This window comes from Engystomops pustulosus, chromosome 4 (genome assembly GCF_040894005.1).
Source record: "Engystomops pustulosus chromosome 4, aEngPut4.maternal, whole genome shotgun sequence".
Classification (NCBI taxonomy): Eukaryota; Metazoa; Chordata; class Amphibia; order Anura; family Leptodactylidae; genus Engystomops; species Engystomops pustulosus.
Window position 1 is genome coordinate 209,876,041 of NC_092414.1, and position 19,565 is coordinate 209,895,605.

A 19,565-nucleotide genomic window follows, 5' to 3' on the forward strand; every position below is an offset into this window, starting at 1 on the left:
ACTTTTTCGGTTTTTAAATGCGGCGGTTTTTCCGAATACGGTTTTCGTTCGGCCACGCCCCCCGATTTCCGTCGCGCGCATGCCGGCGCCGATGCGCCACAATCCGATCGCGTGCGCCACAATCCCGGGGCAATTCAGGTACAATCGGCGCAAATCGGAAATATTCGGGTAACACGTCGGGAAAACGCGAATCGGGCCTTTAGTAAATGACCCCCATTGTGACAAGTCGTGAGGTCACTGTCCTGATGATCTCCTAGGTGATGTTATGGGATAGATCCCTGTACTGTATTAATAACGTTCATACATAAGACGTGTGATATTCCCTCCGTAGAGACAAGGAGGTGTCTCATAGCACTAAAAACTGAAGGTGTTTGGACCCACGAAATACAAAGAGAAATTGTCCCCTGTGGTGGTAGTTCTTCCATCAACCAAACATTTGGAGGAGTTTATGTCTATTCTAGAGTCTGAAGTAACTGGAGCAGAATAGTATCTATAGTATCCATCCATATAACAACAAGATATACAGTAGAGCCTATGTACTGTACCATCGATGATGGTCTGGAAGTTGGGTTATGGCACTTTGCATTGGGTTGGGTTCTGAACCTGCTAGAGAGGTGAAGCGCTAATCTGCACCACAATCCCTTCTTCTTAACAAAAGACCAACCATCTGCTTTAACTTTATATATTCTGTGTTCAACCACAATAGGAAATCTATCCATTACATTTTCTCGGGGGATGTCCCTTCACTTACTAAAATGGACAATGTAGCCAGTGACACTGGACAGTAGCCATCTAACTCATGTTTCTGACATAACACGTTATAACTTTGGTGGTGCGATTTAAAAAAAAAAATATATGGTGCTGGTTGCAGTAGTGGATTATAATACATGCAGTTTAGGGAATAGCCCGGGCCCAAGCATTCTAGGGGGCCCATGGCCACCCAAACCACCCATCAAATTTTATACTGAGAAAGTCCTTCACCCATGAAATTCTCTTATATCTGTTCATGTTCTCAATACACATGTGCACAAGAGCCATTTCAGGTCCTGAGACCTCAGATTGAGAGTAGGCTGAAGGGACACATCCACCATTGTCCAAGCTTAATTCTGGTACCATATGTAGGAAGTGATTCCAGACTTGTAGGGGCAATAATATTCATAGGGCCCAGGGCCCATGACAGTCTTAATCTGCCTCTGGCTGGTTGAAGTTCTTGAAGTGCCAGTGCATTTCAGTGACAGGTCTATTGTCCCCTTTTATCTGTGACTAGTGTTGAGCAGAACCCAACACACAAAGTTTAGGTGTGCAGAACTTCAGTAACTTCGGTGGTAACACCCAATGGTGACAAATTATGGGTGTTTATTAATGCTGAGCAGACCTGACTTTGTTGGGGTCCAGGTTCGGATGAACCCTCCCACTGGTAACGCTTTAACTCTTTAGATCTATGCAACGCGAGCACACTGGCAGAAGTATGATGTCATCGGGAGCAATGATCCTCACCAAAATGCTGAGCATAGCGCCACCAGCATATTCCCACCACATCATAACTGATCTTCAGAAATGACAAAGTCAGGAGTCTCGTACAGAATCCAGGTTCTCATGGCGACAGACCAATATCAAAGCCAAGATAGTGACGTCCATCTGCCACCACCAGCTTGGCCAGCAGCGATCGTGGGTGTTTGTTGCAATATGCAGCAAACACCCGGTCTGTATGTAGCGGGCTTAGCTGGTGAGCCCTCATAGGATTACATCCACATGGCTACACTCAACACTAACTTTTCAAATGCGGCTGACGTCATTTAAATCAATGTGCTGTATGCGTGTCACCACTTATATGCCAGCCACAAATTTGCACTATAATTTGAGCCTTCCAACAAAGGGCTCCCCCAAAATGGTGGTGACACCGCTGAGATGTAAATGCCACTGACAGGTTTGCGGCATTTACTGAGTAATCACCCGCGATCAGTGCCGAATATTATTGGGTCCGCTCATCACCATCTGTGAAGTTCCAACTTGCTGAGCCATCTGTATGAGCTGTACACAACAGCCAACAACTAGACCACCCCAGGAAGATGTGTTATTTTGGGATATGGACTGTGTAGCAGCTAATAATCTGCCTTCTGTTTTGGACTATACATTTCTATTCTTCAGGATCTCGCAAGCTTTACTACTGCACATATCACCAACAATTTCAGATTTCATTATATACTGTATGGAACAAAAATTCAATTTACTGAAGTCCGTGGTGGTCCTGTAAAGTTTTTCATCTGTTTTGGAAGGATCGGTTGTACATACCTTGCGGACCTCATCTTGGTTTGAAAACTACTGTTTTTAGTAGTACCCAGGTTCACACAGACACAGTAAAGCAGAATGTAAAACATTTTTTTTAAAAATCAGTGAAAAGAATTATACAAAACTTTACCTGGCTCCGTGCTAGCTTTCTTCCTTGAGTCCCAGGGGTGTGTTGAAAGAAATTCCCCTCCCCCTGTAAAACATTTAGCATTTACCGTCACCCCTGCCAGAAAAACCCACAATCGGTACCATTTTTAACCCTTTAGATGCCCACAGAATGTTCCCTAGTATCTTTGCTCCCCCAGTGATTTGGTATAGGGTCAAGTACCTGAACATGAAACAAACTTTGAGGTTTGGGAGCTGCCAAACTCGGCAAACCCAAACGGGTCTGCTCATCCCTATTAGTGACCAAGAGGTCCATTGAAGAGGCAAAAATCACTCTTGAAGCAGCAACATTAGGAGTAATTCATTAAGACTTAAAATTCCCCCCACTGGCACTGTGGAGCCCGTATTTACTAAGAGGCTCCATCCTCCTAGTAAATGGAAGTGCCGTCTCTGCCAAGTTAGATGTGCCTAAAACAGGTCTGATTTGCTCTTGTCTCCATTGGTTTTTCAGATCAGAGAAGCCAGAAAACGGATTGAGAGGGGGAGATTTATGTGCCTACCCTGCCAGTTTTCTGGCATAATAAATATCCTTTATTGTGTCTTTAGCCTTTAGGGAGCAGCTTTCCAAATCTTTCTCAGGTTTTAGGTTCCTGAACCAAAGTATAAGGAACATTGTCAGTCCTTGTGTGCCCTGCTGAGGACAATAATTGATATATTTGCTGGAACTTTCTGTCAGACACCCCCAAAAATTAAGGCTTTGGTCTAATAACAAAAAGAACTCTTCAAAATGTTGATAAAGGTGCTCTGAATACTGATGAATATTGAATTTTCCAAAGCCTTATCTTGACTTTAGAGAAGGAGATGGAGGACTTTTATAATACACAACTTCTCTCCTGTGGGTATAACCAGGGCCCTCAATGATGGCCAGAGATTTCATAATGAAACTTTCGCTGAGGAAAGGTAAACAAGGACTTTGGATCTAATCTTCAAATACACTCACCAGCCACTTTATTAGGTACACCATGCTTGTAACGGGTTGAACCCCCTTTTGCCTTCAGAACTGCCTCAATTCTTCATGGAATAGATTCAACAAGGTGCTGGAAGCATTCCTCAGAGATTTTGGTCCATATTGACACGATGGCATCACACATTTGCCGCAGATTTGTCGGCTGCACATCCATGATGCGAATCTCCCGTTCCACCACATCCCAAAGATGCTCTATTGGATTGAGATCTGGTGACTGTAGAGGCCATTTGAGTCCAGTGACCTCATTGTCATGTTCAAGAAACCAGTCTGAGATGATTCCAGCTTTATGACATGGCGCATTATCCTGCTGAAAGTAGCCATCAGATGTTACAGGGTACATTGTGGTCATAAAGGGATGGACATGGTCAGCAACAATACTCAGGTAGGCTGTGGCGTTGTACCAAGGGGCCCAAAGAGTGCCAAGAAAATATTCCCCACACCACCACCACCAGCCTGAACCGTTGATACAAGGCAGGATGGATCCATGCTTTCTTGTTGTTGACACCAACTTCTGATCCTACCATCTGAATGTCGCAGCAGAAATAGAGACTCATCAGACCAGACAACGATTTTCCCATCTTATACTGTCCAATTTCGATGAGCTTGTGCAAATTGTAGCCTCAGTTTCCTGTTCTTAGCTGAAAGGAGTGGCACCCAGTGTGGCCTTCTGCTGCTGTAGCCCATCTGCCTCAAAGTTCGATGTACTGTGCATTCAGAGATGCTCTTCTGCCTACCTTGGTTGTAACGGGTGGCGATTTGAGTCACTGTTGCCTTTCTATCAGCTCGAACCAGTCTGCCCATTCTCCTCTGACCTCTGGCATCAACAAGGCATTTCCACCCACAGAACTGCCACTCACTGGATGTTTTTTCTTTTTCGGACCATTCTCTGTAAACCCTAGAGATGGTTGTGCGTGAAAATCCCAGTAGATCAGCAGTTTCTGAAATACTCTGGCACCAACAACCATGCCACGTTCACAGGCCACAAATCACCTTTCTTCCCCATACTGATGCTCGGTTTGAACTGCAGGAGATTGTCTTGACCATGTCTACATGCCTAAATGCACTGAGTTACCGCCATGTGATTGGCTGATTAGAAATTAAGTGTTAACGAGCAGTTGGACAGGTGTACCTAATAAAGTGGCCGGTGAGTGTATATCACATTCTGCTTCAATTCTGACCTTGTCTAGACCTGGTGCTTTATCCTCCACTATTAGTTTAAAGAGATACTTATTAAAATGAGGTTATTAAATTATTGCAGACAATTATCACCTCCAAACACATCACTCGTCCTTCCTTCCTTGGTGAGAACTTCTGCACTGGTCGTGGGATCATTACTGGCTCTGGGGAATTGGTGGCTCAGTTCTTCCATACACCGTGCAGGTCACAAGATATTTCTAGCTCTCTGCCCTTCCATGTTGGCTGACCATGTAGAACTATGGGTCACTACTATCTCTATGTGTTATGTTTTTAGCAAATATAGGATCATGTGGGGTCTCACTTCAAATGTTAGGCTTAGAACAAAGACTTCACATTCGCCTTACCCAATAATACTACTTATTTGCTTTGAAAATGTTTATCTTCCATTTTCCCTTCATCCCTTCATTCATTAAGCAGGAAATAATGTTTTTTCTCCTTATTTTTTTAATATACTGTTCTAGTGACCTGCTGACCCTGCAAAAAATCCATAATGTGTTGATCATGGGACATAACACTGATCAAAAAGTGATCATACATTCTTCTCTAACTTTGGAGATATCATCTCCCAGGCAAGAGCCGGCTCCCATTGAAAAGAGTGGTTGGTCACAAACAACCCATCACTACTCTCTATGCTTTCACAAGGCTACAGTCAGGTGACTTTATTTAGTGAATTAATATATGTTAATTACATGATGTAAGGATCCAGTGATATGTGCTGTCTGAACTGAAATTCTTTAAAATGCAGTTTCCTTTTTGTATGTTTTTATATCCAACCTGGACAATTCCCGATAAAGAATGTGAGCAGATTATAGAGAAATCCAGGGAAAGTCTGGCTGGCTGGTTTTCTTCAGTCTGTACATCTAGTCAAACCTCTGCTCTTGGTAGTAAAGGTCAAACAATACAGGAAATTTTGTGACACTAAACTGGTTAGTTACTCACACTTCATCACTCAGGGCAGGGAAGAAGGGTTTTATTGGGTTGTCTTTGATGACCCCTTTCTTGAAACTGATTCCACGGATTTCTCCAGGTCAATACCAATCCAGGCGAAGGATACAAAAACATTGCAGCCAGCAACCATTTTTACACCCAGGAAGGCCAAAATACATACAGTAGTTGCAGGCACTACGTATTTCCTTCTCAATATTAGACATACTTTGACCTAAGTCTTGCAAGTGGTAGGAGGGAACCTTACATTTATGGCTACTACATCTGACAAAACGTTGATAGGTCGGTCAAATTTCCATGTTGGGTCTTACACATTTCATTGGTTTACCAATGTAAATGTCTCTGAATAAGTGCAAATGGTCAAATGAGTCTGAAAAGTAATGAGACAACAAAAACCAGGGCACAACTGCTTATCTCCACGTCCATTGCCCTGAGTTGATCTCACTTATCTGCACACAAACGTAGAACTTCGCTTTATGTACTGGGAGAAGTTCAAATAGGGATTGTTTGAAGAGAACCAAATTACATAAAACAGGTGACCTAAGTATAGAAATTTCAAACAAGTAGATTGCCAAATGTGTTATTGACACTAGATTATCACCAGATGTTGATAACAACCCACCCAATCCACAGCGGTAAAGAAATCATATCATACATGTCCATAACTAAGGTTATGGGTTACACTGAGAAATTACACATAGAACAAGTATTGAACACAGTTACTGAAATGTAATCATACGCTTGGTGTTTATTGCGGCATCCAGGAGTTCAATATTGGTCTCTGTATTGGATCTGATTATATTCTCTGTCAGGGCCATATTTGCCATTAAGCACATATGGACCTATGCCTGGGGCATCCAATTAGGGAGAGCAGAATGGTTTCCCCATTTATTCATTTTCATACTTGGATCTATTGATGCTACATAATGAAGCTTTCATAAACTAAAGGAGATTTGCAATCGGGGCAGAGGGGGTGTTACAATGTATGGGGCCATAGGGGAGTGGCAGTCTATATTGTGGACAGGGAGGTTAATGGTCTATTGGAAAGCATATTGGAGATATATATATATATATATATATATATATATATATATATATATATATATATATATATAAAAATTATGTTGCTAATTAATACTGTGCATTAATGCCAATATTGCAAAAATTCTATTTTCAGTGAATTGCATACGTACATACCAATAACATGCTCCTGCCATTTAATAGTGTGTACTAATACCTAGATCATAAAAGTTCAACTGTTATTAAACAGAGTGCACTAATACCTAGGTTGTAAGTTTCTGCTGTCAGTGAATAGCATGCACTAATTCTTAGATGATATAGATCCTAGTGTAAGTGAATAGTATGTTGTTATATGTGTGTCAGTCATGCTGTATGATGACTCTCCTGGCTGCGATTTTTGGCCCATTCCCCTACACCGGTCCCAGTAGCACAGATATGGTTCTACGATTCAGAAGAAATTTTAATGAAGGATGACTGTGTACACAGTGGACCATCAGAAGAGACCGTTGGCAAAGGTAAAACACCTGAGAAGGGAGGCAGCAGTGAGGGCTCCGTGGCAGAAGGGGTGATGATGAGGTAATAGACTCAACAAGCGTGGAAAACAGTGATACTTTGGTCAAAGAGGTGGTGATCAAGAAACCCCAGGCAGTCTGCAGAGCAAGCAGATGGGGGCAAGTTGCAGAGGTTAACTCATAGCGACATTGTCATTGCCCGCTACTGCCCACACTGAGAAATCAAGGAAATAAAGGCCATGCTGTGTGGCATTTCTTTTCACAGTAGGCAGATAAGGTGTTATTTGCACGATGTGTGTCACAAGTCCATAAAACATGACCAGTAGCTTAACAATCTGTGCACCTCATGCATGACCAGGCACCTGCGGAGTAAACAATAGCTGCAGTGGCTGAAACATGGAATTTGCCTGAAAACACAAAGTCTTCCCATGCATCTTCAGTTTAGGGTAGTATTGGGGTACTGGAAATAGTTGCGTTTGTGTGTATAATGGCCTTGCTTGTGTGTTGCTGAAAATCCCTCCTTCCAGCAAAAAGAGGCTAGATAATTTAGACCAGAGTTCCCCAACCACTGGTCTGAGGCCCAAGACCGGGCCGTGGAACACCTGGTTCAAGTCCGGGGCCACCTTCTGTAAAACAAAAAAATACTCCCCTTCCCTGTTCCCCTGCAGCAGTCTTCTCTTCCTTTACTTAATTTCCACGCTAATGCTCTGCTATATTAGAAGGAATAGAACACTACTGCAGTGGCATGAGTAAGGTAAGTTTTTTTTTTCTGACAGAGTTTGGCTTGGAAAGGGAACATTGGAAGCAGTGGGTAGGGGCAGTTAAAAGAAAGGGGATATGAGAGGGGCATGATGCAGGAAAGGTGACAATTGGGGGGGGGCTTCTTCAGGAAATAAGACAAATTAAACTAAGTACACAGGTGCCAAGGGTGGTCCCTCGATCCATGTCTTGGGTAGCGGGCTCACCCGTGCCCCTCCGTGTGCCGCGGCTCCGCGCCATAAAAAATTAACTGTCCTCACTCCTGCTTCTGGGTCCCTGGCTGTGTGCACCCATCCCTGTTTCCCCGCGCACTGGCTTCACAAGATTTAGAGGGCCAGCGCGCCTAACCCAGAATTCTATTTAACCCAGCCTCCCCCACACACTCTGCCACATCTTTGCTCTTTATGCCTTTGAGAAAGCTGTTATTGAACTGTGTTTTGACTTCCCGTTGTGACCCCGTACCTCTTCCCTTCTGCTCCATATCTGACCCCAAACCTTTGCCGCCTGTCTTGACCTCGGTAATGCCTGCTGACTTTGCACCTCGACCTTGGCTACCAAGGCGGACAAGTCGGACCTGTGGAACCACCTGGTGGTACCACGCCGCAGCAAGTCCAATAGGCTCTGGTGAAAACCACTTAGATTCTGGCCCCAGGTGTCGGCCTGCGTCACCGTCTGCGATGGTCCAGGGGGTCCACTACTCCAGAAGCCTGACAGCAGGGAGTAATGGTGGGACATGCTAACATACATTTTTGGCTATGAAACTGACGCCAGACCACATATCCCTATCCACCGGTCCCTGGAGAAAATTTATTTTTACAGCCGGTCCCTGGGCAAAAAAAGTTAGGGACCACTTATCTAGACTGCAAAAACATATCAAGATACAGTCACTCCTGCGCAGGAGTTGCTGTATCTTTATATTACCAGACATTGAACTTGAAATTTTGTGTTTTTCCGATACTTGAACTTGAATTTTTGACTTTTCCTATTACCCAATTTTATTTTAACAATCTGTATTGTTGGAAATTGAAACTTTAATTTTCCAATAGCTCAAACTTGAATTTGAAATTTTGACAGTTTGTACTCCAGGAACTGTAACTTGAAATTTTGGCTTTCTGTAAATGATTTTCTCTTTGTTTTTGTTATGTTTATTTTATTATTTCAAGTACTTTACCTTTCCAAATTTTGCAGGGAAACTGCCCTTTTTGGAACATTAAAATTGAGGTCCTGGTTCGTGTTCAAGTCAAAGTTTGGGCTCGAAGTTTGGCTCCCAAACCGGTTTTGTCACATAAATGCCCCTCAGACACTTTAGCATAATTTTAAAAGTTGATTTTAGAAGGAAGGAGGAAGGCCATGGATAGCAAGTATAAGAAGATTACCACAGTCATGGTGTCACGGGTGTCTCTGCACTCCACATCTCGGATAGCAGGCACTCCCGTGCCCCTCTCTGTGGCAGCATCCGGCTCACTTAATTCTCCACTCTCCTGCTTCCTGCTCATCCAGCGGTGTGCTGGCAATTTGAATCAAAGATAGAAAGGGCCAGCGCAACGCTGATTGGCGCCGGCCACTTCTGGGTTTTCCATATATGCCGGCTGCTTCCATCAACCCCCCACCGTATCTTTGAGCTCATAGCCCCCTAAGATCGGACCCCACACGGGATGTGGATCAATGAGTAAGCAGCAGGGTGGCTCCTACATTGGCTGCGATACATAGGTGTATTGCATGCAGTCTTTTCTGGTTTGCTGTAATATTTATAATCTATTAATATTGACTTTTTACTCCCGTGTCCCTGACCATCGGCCAATTGTTTCCAAAAATCAGCCTTTTATTCTCTCTGGTTACTGATTAAAGATGTAATTTATTCTAAAAACACACATAAATAAATTGAGGTCTACAAGGCAGCACATACTCCAGGCAGCATCATGAGGTTTGGAGCCTTGTGCCTTATTCTTCTATATGGACTCATTGGATCCTACGCAGATCAACCGTGAGTAGCACCGGACTCTGTGATCAGTTACTACATATGCAGGATTTACAGAGCCACATACATAACGTGATTGTTTATTACTCTGTAAAGCCAAGTTACACCACAATCTAGCTGGGACTAGAAAACATAAAGTGTAAGGCAAATAGCATTGTTTTTGCATTTTAGAATTTTTCTACCATTTAAAAAAATATATGTTTTTATTACGACAAAATAACAAAACAGAATCAGCAACATAGCTTAATGTTCTACATATATTTCCTGAACTCTTAGGTGAGAAGCTTAAGGATAGCACCAGCCCCTATTATTCTTTTGGATTGTGACTGCTGTGTTTTTCTCTTTTTATATCATTCCTCTATGCCATCATTATCTGTCCTCTATCATTATCTACCAGGAACAAAAGTTTGAACCCCGAGTCGCTAATACTTGTGTTTGGTGCTGTCTGCAATTAATGGTGATAAATTTTCAGATGCTGTCTACAGAGCCACTGATGGGATTTACATGCTATTGATAAGGTGCCTGTCATCTTCCTAGGATTGTTGCTTCCCTTGATATCATTGGGGAGCAATAATCATAGCGAAAATGGTGAAGTGCACGCCCCACTGCCATTTCAATGCTACCGGTAAAGTCGTTGAAGTGCTAACACCTGCAATCAGTGCTTTAAGTGGTACATGTGAAAAACCGGTTGATGGGTGACGCAAACCCAAACTTCTGGCTTGTGTCCCGGTATGGGGAACCAAACCCATAATGTTTTGCAAAGACCTGAACATTCTGTCTCGGGTCCGCTCATCACTACTTATAATCTTTACAAAGGATGTAGAATCCAAGGTACATTATTCCCATTAAATAATCCTTGGACAATACACTAAAGCTACATTTGCATTGACAATGGTAAGGCGCACACACCATGGCACGGGGAAGAGGAGGAGTGGATGAAAGCTGCTCAAAACTGCCCCTCGCAATAGACGAAATTAGCGCATGGCGCCGTATTTGATGAAAAGATAGGACATGTCCTGTCTTTTCACGGGGTACGGAATGATATGGCGCCGCACTTGTGCTACATTTGAATTACATTTAGGGGATGATGCAACTGTTTCCAGTTTAATACTGGGCTGCCGTAGTACCGAGAAAATGTACTCACCTGAGCGCCTCATGTCTCCTCCGCTCCTTAATTATGCACACCCTCTTTAATATTCACCCGTCTGTCTGGAAATCCTGCACAAGAGAACTTATCCGTTGCGCATGCGTCAGGTTACCAGGGCGGCTGCGCAAGGAATCTATGCATCTGATTCCCAGACAGCTGGATTACGTCACTGTCTGTCTGAGGAGAGGGAGTGGATTGGGGCTGAATATTAATGAACCGGGAAGGGGGGGGGCATAATTAAAGGGCGGGTGTCCAATGAGGCACTCAGTTGTCATGAGCCGGAGCACCTAAGGCTAATTTAAATATTTTAATTTTTTTTTTTTTTTCGCGGTACTACTGGGAGCTCAGGATTAAGCTGGAAACAGTTGGAACATCACCTAGAAGTAATGACCATCCATTATAGGACATCTGATAATCTGGGGGTAGATGTCCTTTAACACTAGAGCTCTGCTATTTCCAGGAGGACAACATCTAAACTTCTTCTCTGTGGACCTATTTTTCTTCCCCCAGATGCCTCCTGATAACACCCAATGTGCTCCGTCTAGAAAGCGAAGAGACCATTATAGTAGATGGACAGGGGGCTGAGTTTGAAGCGGACATCACAGTCCATGACTTCCCTCGGAGGACATACATTTTAGCTACCAGCAAAGTCTCTGTCAATCAAAATAACAAGTTCTTTGGAAATGTTAAGGTTACGGTAAGGTTCGAGTCTCATAAAAGTATCTTAATCACCCCAGTTACTTACGTTACTCTTCTGTTTATTTTGCTCTTAAAGTTCCCACCTTATAGGTTTCAATCTCTGAGTTTGCGCCGAGGACCAACTCGGTCAGAAATTAAATCGCCCCTTACTGATGGGGGGAGTAGTGTAGCTAATCCATCCGCAATCCATATTATGCATAGAAAGGGCAGAGGACTTCTATAGTGACCAGTCCGCCAGTGCTCCTCACACACATGGCTGGTGATGGGCCAACACAGAAAATGTTCTCCTGTGTCAGACAAAATTAAAGATGCAAGAACCCAAAGTGGGGATCAGGGTAACCAGTATTTTCAATTTGTATTAGTTAGAAGGCAAAATACTATGTAAGTCTTTAGCAAATATAACTTTCATTTAAACTGAAAAAAACTTAAAATTCCCAGCAGAACCACTGAAGGAATGATGGAACATCACTCACTTATCACTGAGAGACATCCCTATAACTTGCACCAGTAAAAATGTCATCATGATGGTTTTTATTTACTTCAATATGATAAAGTTTTTGTTTTCTACAGATTCCCTCCGATAATTTGGGAAAAGACCCAAATAAGAAGCAGTTTGTATACGTCAAAATGACGTCTCCAGTTTGCTCCCTGGAGAAAGTTGTCTTGGTGTCTTATCAAAGCGGATTCATCTTCATACAGACCGACAAACCAGTCTACACCCCAGGATCTAGAGGTACAGACACCTAACTAAGAGGGAGACAAGAATAGACAGAGGGAGATTGACTATCTCTTAAAGAGGACCTTTCACCACCCCAGACTTATAAAAACTTATCATACCAGCATCCTGATTCTGGGGCACTTGGAATTTTCCTCCTAGCCTTTGTTCCAGTGATATGAGCCCCGGGATCTGACGATTCCGAGGGCTGTATGGTCAGAAAGGAGGAGCTGCAACGCGGGTGGGGGTGTGTTACTATGCTAAAATCTTCTGATACCATCCAATCAGCGTCAGATAAGAGACTCCTCTGTAATGGGCTGATTATGTGCCGATCAGGGGCTACGCACTCCCGGCATCATGTGTCTGCAGTACACAGCACATGGGCACAAGCTTAAATTCTGTACTGTTAGGGATTGATAGTGAAAAAAGTTGGATGGTCCTTTATAAAAGCCATGCTCTTTAAAATTTAACCTTCCTTTGTCAGGGCAATTTTTTCTTTATATTCCCAACCCCATGCAATGTTGAAGGTGAATGGCACACATTCTCCTCTCTTTGGGATTAAGAATGGCACCAGCCAGGGTTGTCCTCTGATGCCAACCCTATTCATTTTAGTTGCTGAAACCCTGCTACAGCGTGTAAGAGAAGTTTCCTTACTTCAGGGGTTATGGGTAGGAGAGCGTCATATCAAAGCCACTGCTTTTGCAGAAAATGTGCTTTTTAGGTCTACCAACCTTGAGAGGGGTCTGCCCCATCTGGTGTCATTTCTCTCTTCATTTGCGACAAATTTCAAAGTAAATTTAAGAACTTCTGAATGTATCGATTCCAGTGGGGGAAATCTGCTCAATTAATCACACAGTTGACTTTCAAGGTCCAATCTAGCTTCCCGAAGTACTTGGGAATACAAATTCTTAGGTACATCTCTAAATTGTATAAATTGAACTATATCCACCTCTTTAGAGAAGTGGAAAGACTCCTCAAGACTCCTCAAGACTTATGATCTTCTACTTATCTCCTGGGTTTACTGAAAACATATATTTTACCTATTATATTACATGGAGATGATCCACGTTGCCTTATCAGATCTCTTTTTCTTGAAAACTCTTCTTTCCAAATTTCTATGGAAGCAAAAGAAACCCAGACTGGTGCATTCTCTTCTTTCAAGAGCAAGGAACAAGGGTGGTATGGGTCTCCCAGATCTAGTGCACAACTAAAAAGAAATACCAAAGCAATGGCTATCAATGGTTGATACACGTAAAAATAGAGAAACATTGACTTTGACTTCCCAGGCCTATGGACCCTTGTTCCTCAAGGTTTATGGTTTCCCTAAAAGTCCCATGCCTTGTAAAAAAAAATGGGGTGCATTAACCACTGGAGTACAAGAGATGTGGAGGACCTTAGCACATGTTTTGACATCCTCCCCCCCCTGGACCTGCAGCCACACTTTTAAGACCCAGAGACAATCCTATGTGAGACATCTTTGATACACATTTCTCTCATCTGAATCTAAACCTCCTTCATTTCCAACACCTTAAGCATATTCACTTCTCTAGGCCGAGGACAACAGAGAACCCAAGCGACCCCACAAAATTCAAAAAAGCTCCTTGGTCCTTTAACATTGCCAGCAGACATGGTACAGACCTATTTCTTCCACCATCCCCAATAAAGCAAATCTACCAGCGGCCAAATCTTTGATCCCTCAATTTCTTGCCATCTCATGAACTTTACTAGATGGATTACTAAAGTAAATGAAATCTGTAGCTTAGAGGATCCTGTATTTTTAGAGATGTCGGTATAGTTCTTATTATTCTCATACCTATTCTTTCTACACGCCCTCGGTTCTAGAGTGCACACTAGTTACATGCCCATTGGCTTGGAATTATTGCATATTACTTGTTTGGTTTTTCTCTCCGTGTTCTAACTTAGATCTAGTTTTTGCTTAGGCCTTAGTTGGTGACATGTTGGGTGGATTGACGCCACATGTGGTCCTTCACTCCAGGTGTTGGTGTTACAATTCCCTTCATATTGTACAAGGTTGTTCTCTGCTATACTGTATAGATTAATGTATATATGAATTTTTCCTCTTTAAAATAAATACAAATTTATTAAAAAAAAGAGGGTGGCAAGAAGTGAGGTGGTCCATGGTATGAATGAAATATATTGCCCCTGTGTAGTGCTGGGGGGCATGACATTTGTCATTATGCTTTCAGATCTACTGCCTCAACAAAACGTTTTGCATCATTTCTAAAATACAAAAAGAGGAAATATGTGCCTGTAGATCCACCTGCTTTGCACCGATGAGGGGCAGCAACCTCAAAATAGTTGAGTGGAATTTTGTTCCAGTGCTTTTGAAAGCAGCGATAGTACACTCTACATCTACAAAACCGAACAGAACAGAAATCGAAAATTGTCACATCATCCGTATAGGGCAAGAAAATGGAGGGAAGAGGAACAATCCAGATGACAGAATCCATGTCAGGAGTCCCATCTGCAACCGGCAAATTCACTGCACTTACGGAAGTATTAAAGTGGTTGTCCAGGCTTTTAAGAAAATGTATATGAGGCTTAGGAGTCTAATGAAAGTAAGAAAAATCTTATACTCATCTCCTCCAGCTCTCCTGTTTATCCAGGGCACTGCCCATCCCTGGCCACTGCCTTGTGCCTGCTACAGCAACATTTTCCATCTGTAGCAGGTGTACATCAGTATTTGGTACAGAAGCACCACATGGGTGAATGAATGTGCATGATGAAGTAAGTATAACCCCTCCTCTCCCCTCGCCAAGCCTTATATCAATTTTTCTAAATGCCCAGACAACCCTTTTGAGAGTAGGAGACAGGATATACATGGTATATATATATACCAGTCTCTTGTAGTACGATAGCTCTATCTCATGTTGCTCTAGGGATTTTAACATATCAATAAAGTGTTTTTACTCAGTATTCATTGCACTTCCTCTACTCTTGGTGGAACTTACTTCTCCATATATGACCATGTACGGTGGGCACTCACTTTACTTGACTTCTTCTCTTTTGCCCTGCAACAGAGGCCAAACCTCCTCATACTCACTGCCCCCATCTCTAGTATTTCTCTACACCATTTTACCCAGAGATCACTACAAAGAAATGTTCCCAGATCAAAAATTCCTATCAGAGGTTCTGCCATTAACTTACTGTATTTGAGGTCTGCAAAAGAGGCCCCGGTGCTACGTCTACGTGTCGGTGCACAACATGACATTATCTCTGAGAATCAAATTTACAAGAATAGAAGCGGATTAGGATCTGAGTTGATTATTCTACAATTATTAAGTTGGAAACCACCTGGAAGCCATTAATCCCAAAAACTTCTACATCGCTTGACCTGGACCTTAATAGTACAACCTCGAATGCTACAGAGGCACATTCCAACATAGACAACATGATACACATTAAATGCAAATATAAACCTAATGCCAAACCCTGGTGCCCAGGGCCCATAGAACCTTCTCTTACATTAAACACCATCATCTTTACATTGACACATTGTAGGTGAGAGAATGTTATAGATTTTGCATTGGGTCTTGGATATCTCAATATATTGAGTATTTTTAATTACAGAAGGAAGAATCTGAATATACTTTAACTAAATGGTGATAATATATAAATAAATATATAAACATATTTTTATACAATTATTTCTTCATTATTATTAAGTTTTATACAGGCTTTTTACTATGACCCCAAATCTTAATCCAACAAGCAAGTCAGTGATCGTCGAGTTCTGGGTAAGATATAATTTTTCTCCATTTTATGTTATATTAGTAAGATGTTTATACTGGGGGTTATTTATCATACGCCGGCAGTCGTAATATATACAGTATTAGCTCCACCGATTTACGGACTGGAGGGACTCACATGAGTAGGGTTTGCAACAGAAGTATTTGCCATAGTCTCTGAAATACCCATCTGGGAAACATTCAAATAAGTTTACCAGCATGGGATAAGGAAAACAATGCCTCTTATGCTACCTTATAAGGCAGCCCCTCACCATCAAGCATGACTTCCAGGAAGCCTAATGACATGATGTGGGATTAAAGACCAACCAGTATATCTTTTCCACAAGGATCTTGGAAAAGTGTCCATTAGGAGAGCTCTTACTCCCTGGTCCTAGTAAAAAGCCTCTCACTCTCCCAGCTAAACCTAATCCCATGTTGAATCTTAAACCTAATCCCATGGGAATCTGTTCCTGCTGGATAGATAATTGAGTTGGCTTTTATCCCACTTGATGTCATTAAACTTTGTGAAAGTCATGTTTGATGGTAAGGGATCTGCCTTACAAGGTAGCAAAGGAGGCATGGTTTTCCTTGTCCCTTCCTAGAAAACTTATTTGCTAATTTCCCAGAATCCACTTGTGGAGCATCAATGGCTTTAAGTCTCCACAGGCCTACAATGCAGTCTTAATTGTCAAAGTCTATATAAGGTGAGTGCTCCACAGCGGTACCCTTCTAACTGCCAAAAATAACATTGCTCTATGCTCTAGACCAGGGGTCGGGAACCTATGGCTCGCGAGCCAGATATGGCTCTTTTGATGGCCGCATCTGGCTCGCAGCCAGGGCTCCTATCCAGGGGCATTACTACAGCCGTGGCATCTGCTGCGCTGCCTGTCAAGACCAGGGGCCCTTACCTGGCTCCTGTTGTGCCCCTGGCTGTAGAAATGCCCCTGGATGTAATGGGCAGAGCAGCGCAGGGTCCGCGGGGTTAATTCTGGGGCGGCACCTCCGTCTCCCTCCCTGCAGCAGTCTCCTCCGTGTGTGAGAGAGGGAGGGGAGGAGACTGTGTGCCTGCAGCCAATCCCGGGGCTGGATGTAGCAGCGCGGGAGATTCAGACAGAGGAGACCAGAGAGCTGCATACTGAGGAGACATCCAGCACCTGAGGAGAAGGATTCAGCAGCCGGGGATCAGCCACAGATAAGTGCTCCCTCCCCCAGTGTCTCCTCACACTCTGCACTAACCCCTTAGTGTCCTGTGTGCAGGAGCAGCTATGAAGCTCCTAAGTGTCCCTTACAGACCCATCTGCATCATCCCCTCATATCTTCCCCCACCACTGCATTTCTACATTAATGTGAGGTTCTGCAGCAGCTGAGATACAAAATAGCTAGGACCTAAGACAAAATTGTGGTGCATGTCAGTAATAAATGTGGCACATGGTCCGGCTTAGCAGTAACAGCAGTCTAGCAGTCTTGTGGGACACAGAGCAGCCGCCACATAAAACTGGCGCAGACACTTTAACAAATGTGTATTGGGATGTTCTGCGGGGGGTGGCGTGTGTATAATAATGTTCTGCGGGGGATGGCGTGTGTATAATAATGTTCTGCGGGGGGTGGCGTGTGTATAATAATGTTCTGCGGGGGGTGGCGTGTGTACAATAATGTTCTGCGGGGGGTGGCGTGTGTACAATAATGTTCTGCGGGGGGTGGCGTGTGTATTATAATGTTCTGCGGGGGGTGGCGTGTGTATTATAATGTTCTGCGGGGGGTGGCGTGTGTATTATAATGTTCTGCGGGGGGTGGCGTGTGTATTATAATGTTCTGCGGGGGATGGCGTGTGTATAATAATGTTCTGCGGGGGGTGGCGTGTGTATTGGGATGTTCTGCGGGGGGTGGCGTGTGTATTATAATGTTCTGCGGGGGGTGGCGTGTGTATTATAATGTTCTGCGGGGGGTGGCGTGTGTATTATAATGTTCTGCGGGGGGTGGCGTGTGTATTATAATGTTCTGCGGGGGGTGGCGTGTGTATAATAATGTTCTGCGGGGGGGTGGCGTGTGTATTGGGATGTTCTGCGGGGGGTGGCGTGTGTATAATAATGTTCTGCGGGGGGTGGCGTGTGTATTGGGATGTTCTGCGGGGGGTGGCGTGTGTATTGGGATGTTCTGCGGGGGGTGGCGTGTGTATTGGGATGATCTGCGGGGGGTGGCGTGTGTATAATAATGTTCTGCGGGGGGGTGGCGTGTGTATTGGGATGTTCTGCGGGGGGTGGCGTGTGTATAATAATGTTCTGCGGGGGGTGGCATGTGTATAATAATGTTCTGCGGGGGGTGGCGTGTGTATTGGGATGTTCTGCGGGGGGTGGCGTGTGTATTGGGATGTTCTGCGGGGGGTGGCGTGTGTATAATAATGTTCTGCGGGGGGTGGCGTGTGTATAATAATGTTCTGCGGGGGGTGGCGTGTGTATAATGTTCTGCGGGGGGTGGCGTGTGTATAATAATGTTCTGCGGGGGGTGGCGTGTGTATAATAATGTTCTGCGGGGGGTGGCGTGTGTATAATAATGTTCTGCGGGGGGTGGCGTGTGTATTGGGATGTTCTGCGGGGGGTGGCGTGTGTATTGGGATGTTCTGCGGGGGGTGGCGTGTGTATAATAATGTTCTGCGGGGGGTGGCGTGTGTATAATGTTCTGCGGGGATGGCGTGTGTATAATAATGTTCTGCGGGGGGTGGCGTGTGTATAATGTTCTGTGGGGGGTGGCGTGTGTATAATAATGTTCTGCGGGGGGTGGCGTGTGTATAATAATGTTCTGCGGGGGGTGGCGTGTGTATAATAATGTTCTGCGGGGGGTGGCGTGTGTATTGGGATGTTCTGCGGGGGGTGGCGTGTGTATTGGGATGTTCTGCGGGGGGTGGCGTGTGTATTGGGATGTTCTGCGGGGGGTGGCGTGTGTATTGGGATGTTCTGCGGGGGGTGGCGTGTGTATTGGGATGTTCTGCGGGGGGTGGCGTGTGTATTGGGATGTTCTGCGGGGGGTGGCGTGTGTATTGGGATGTTCTGCGGGGGGTGGCGTGTGTATAATAATGTTCTGCGGGGGGTGGCGTGTGTATAATAATGTTCTGCGGGGGGTGGCGTGTGTATAATAATGTTCTGCGGGGGATGGCGTGTGTATTATAATGTTCTGCGGGGGGTGGCGTGTGTATTATAATGTTCTGCGGGGGATGGCGTGTGTATTATAATGTTCTGCGGGGGGTGGCGTGTGTATTATAATGTTCTGCGGGGGGTGGCGTGTGTATTATAATGTTCTGCGGGGGGTGGCGTGTGTATAATAATGTTCTGCGGGGGGTGGCGTGTGTATAATAATGTTCTGCGGCGGGTGGCGTGATCCCCGACAAAAATGTGGCCTCGGGACCCTCAGTAAATAAGCCCCATTGTA

At 44.1% G+C, this 19,565-nt stretch overlaps 1 protein-coding gene across 1 annotated transcript in view; it reads left to right on the top strand.

The window, feature by feature from the left end:
• Positions 1 to 7,840: 7,840 nt before the first annotated feature.
• LOC140128565 (complement C3-like) overlaps positions 7,841 to 19,565 on the top strand; it is a 92,823-nt gene continuing 81,098 nt past the window's right edge. The window contains exons 1-5 of the mRNA XM_072150263.1: positions 7,841 to 7,849; positions 9,741 to 9,838; positions 11,490 to 11,676; positions 12,249 to 12,411; positions 16,081 to 16,151. Coding sequence (XP_072006364.1) covers positions 7,841 to 7,849; positions 9,741 to 9,838; positions 11,490 to 11,676; positions 12,249 to 12,411; positions 16,081 to 16,151 — 528 coding nt within the window. The remainder of the gene's footprint in view (positions 7,850 to 9,740; positions 9,839 to 11,489; positions 11,677 to 12,248; positions 12,412 to 16,080; positions 16,152 to 19,565) is intronic.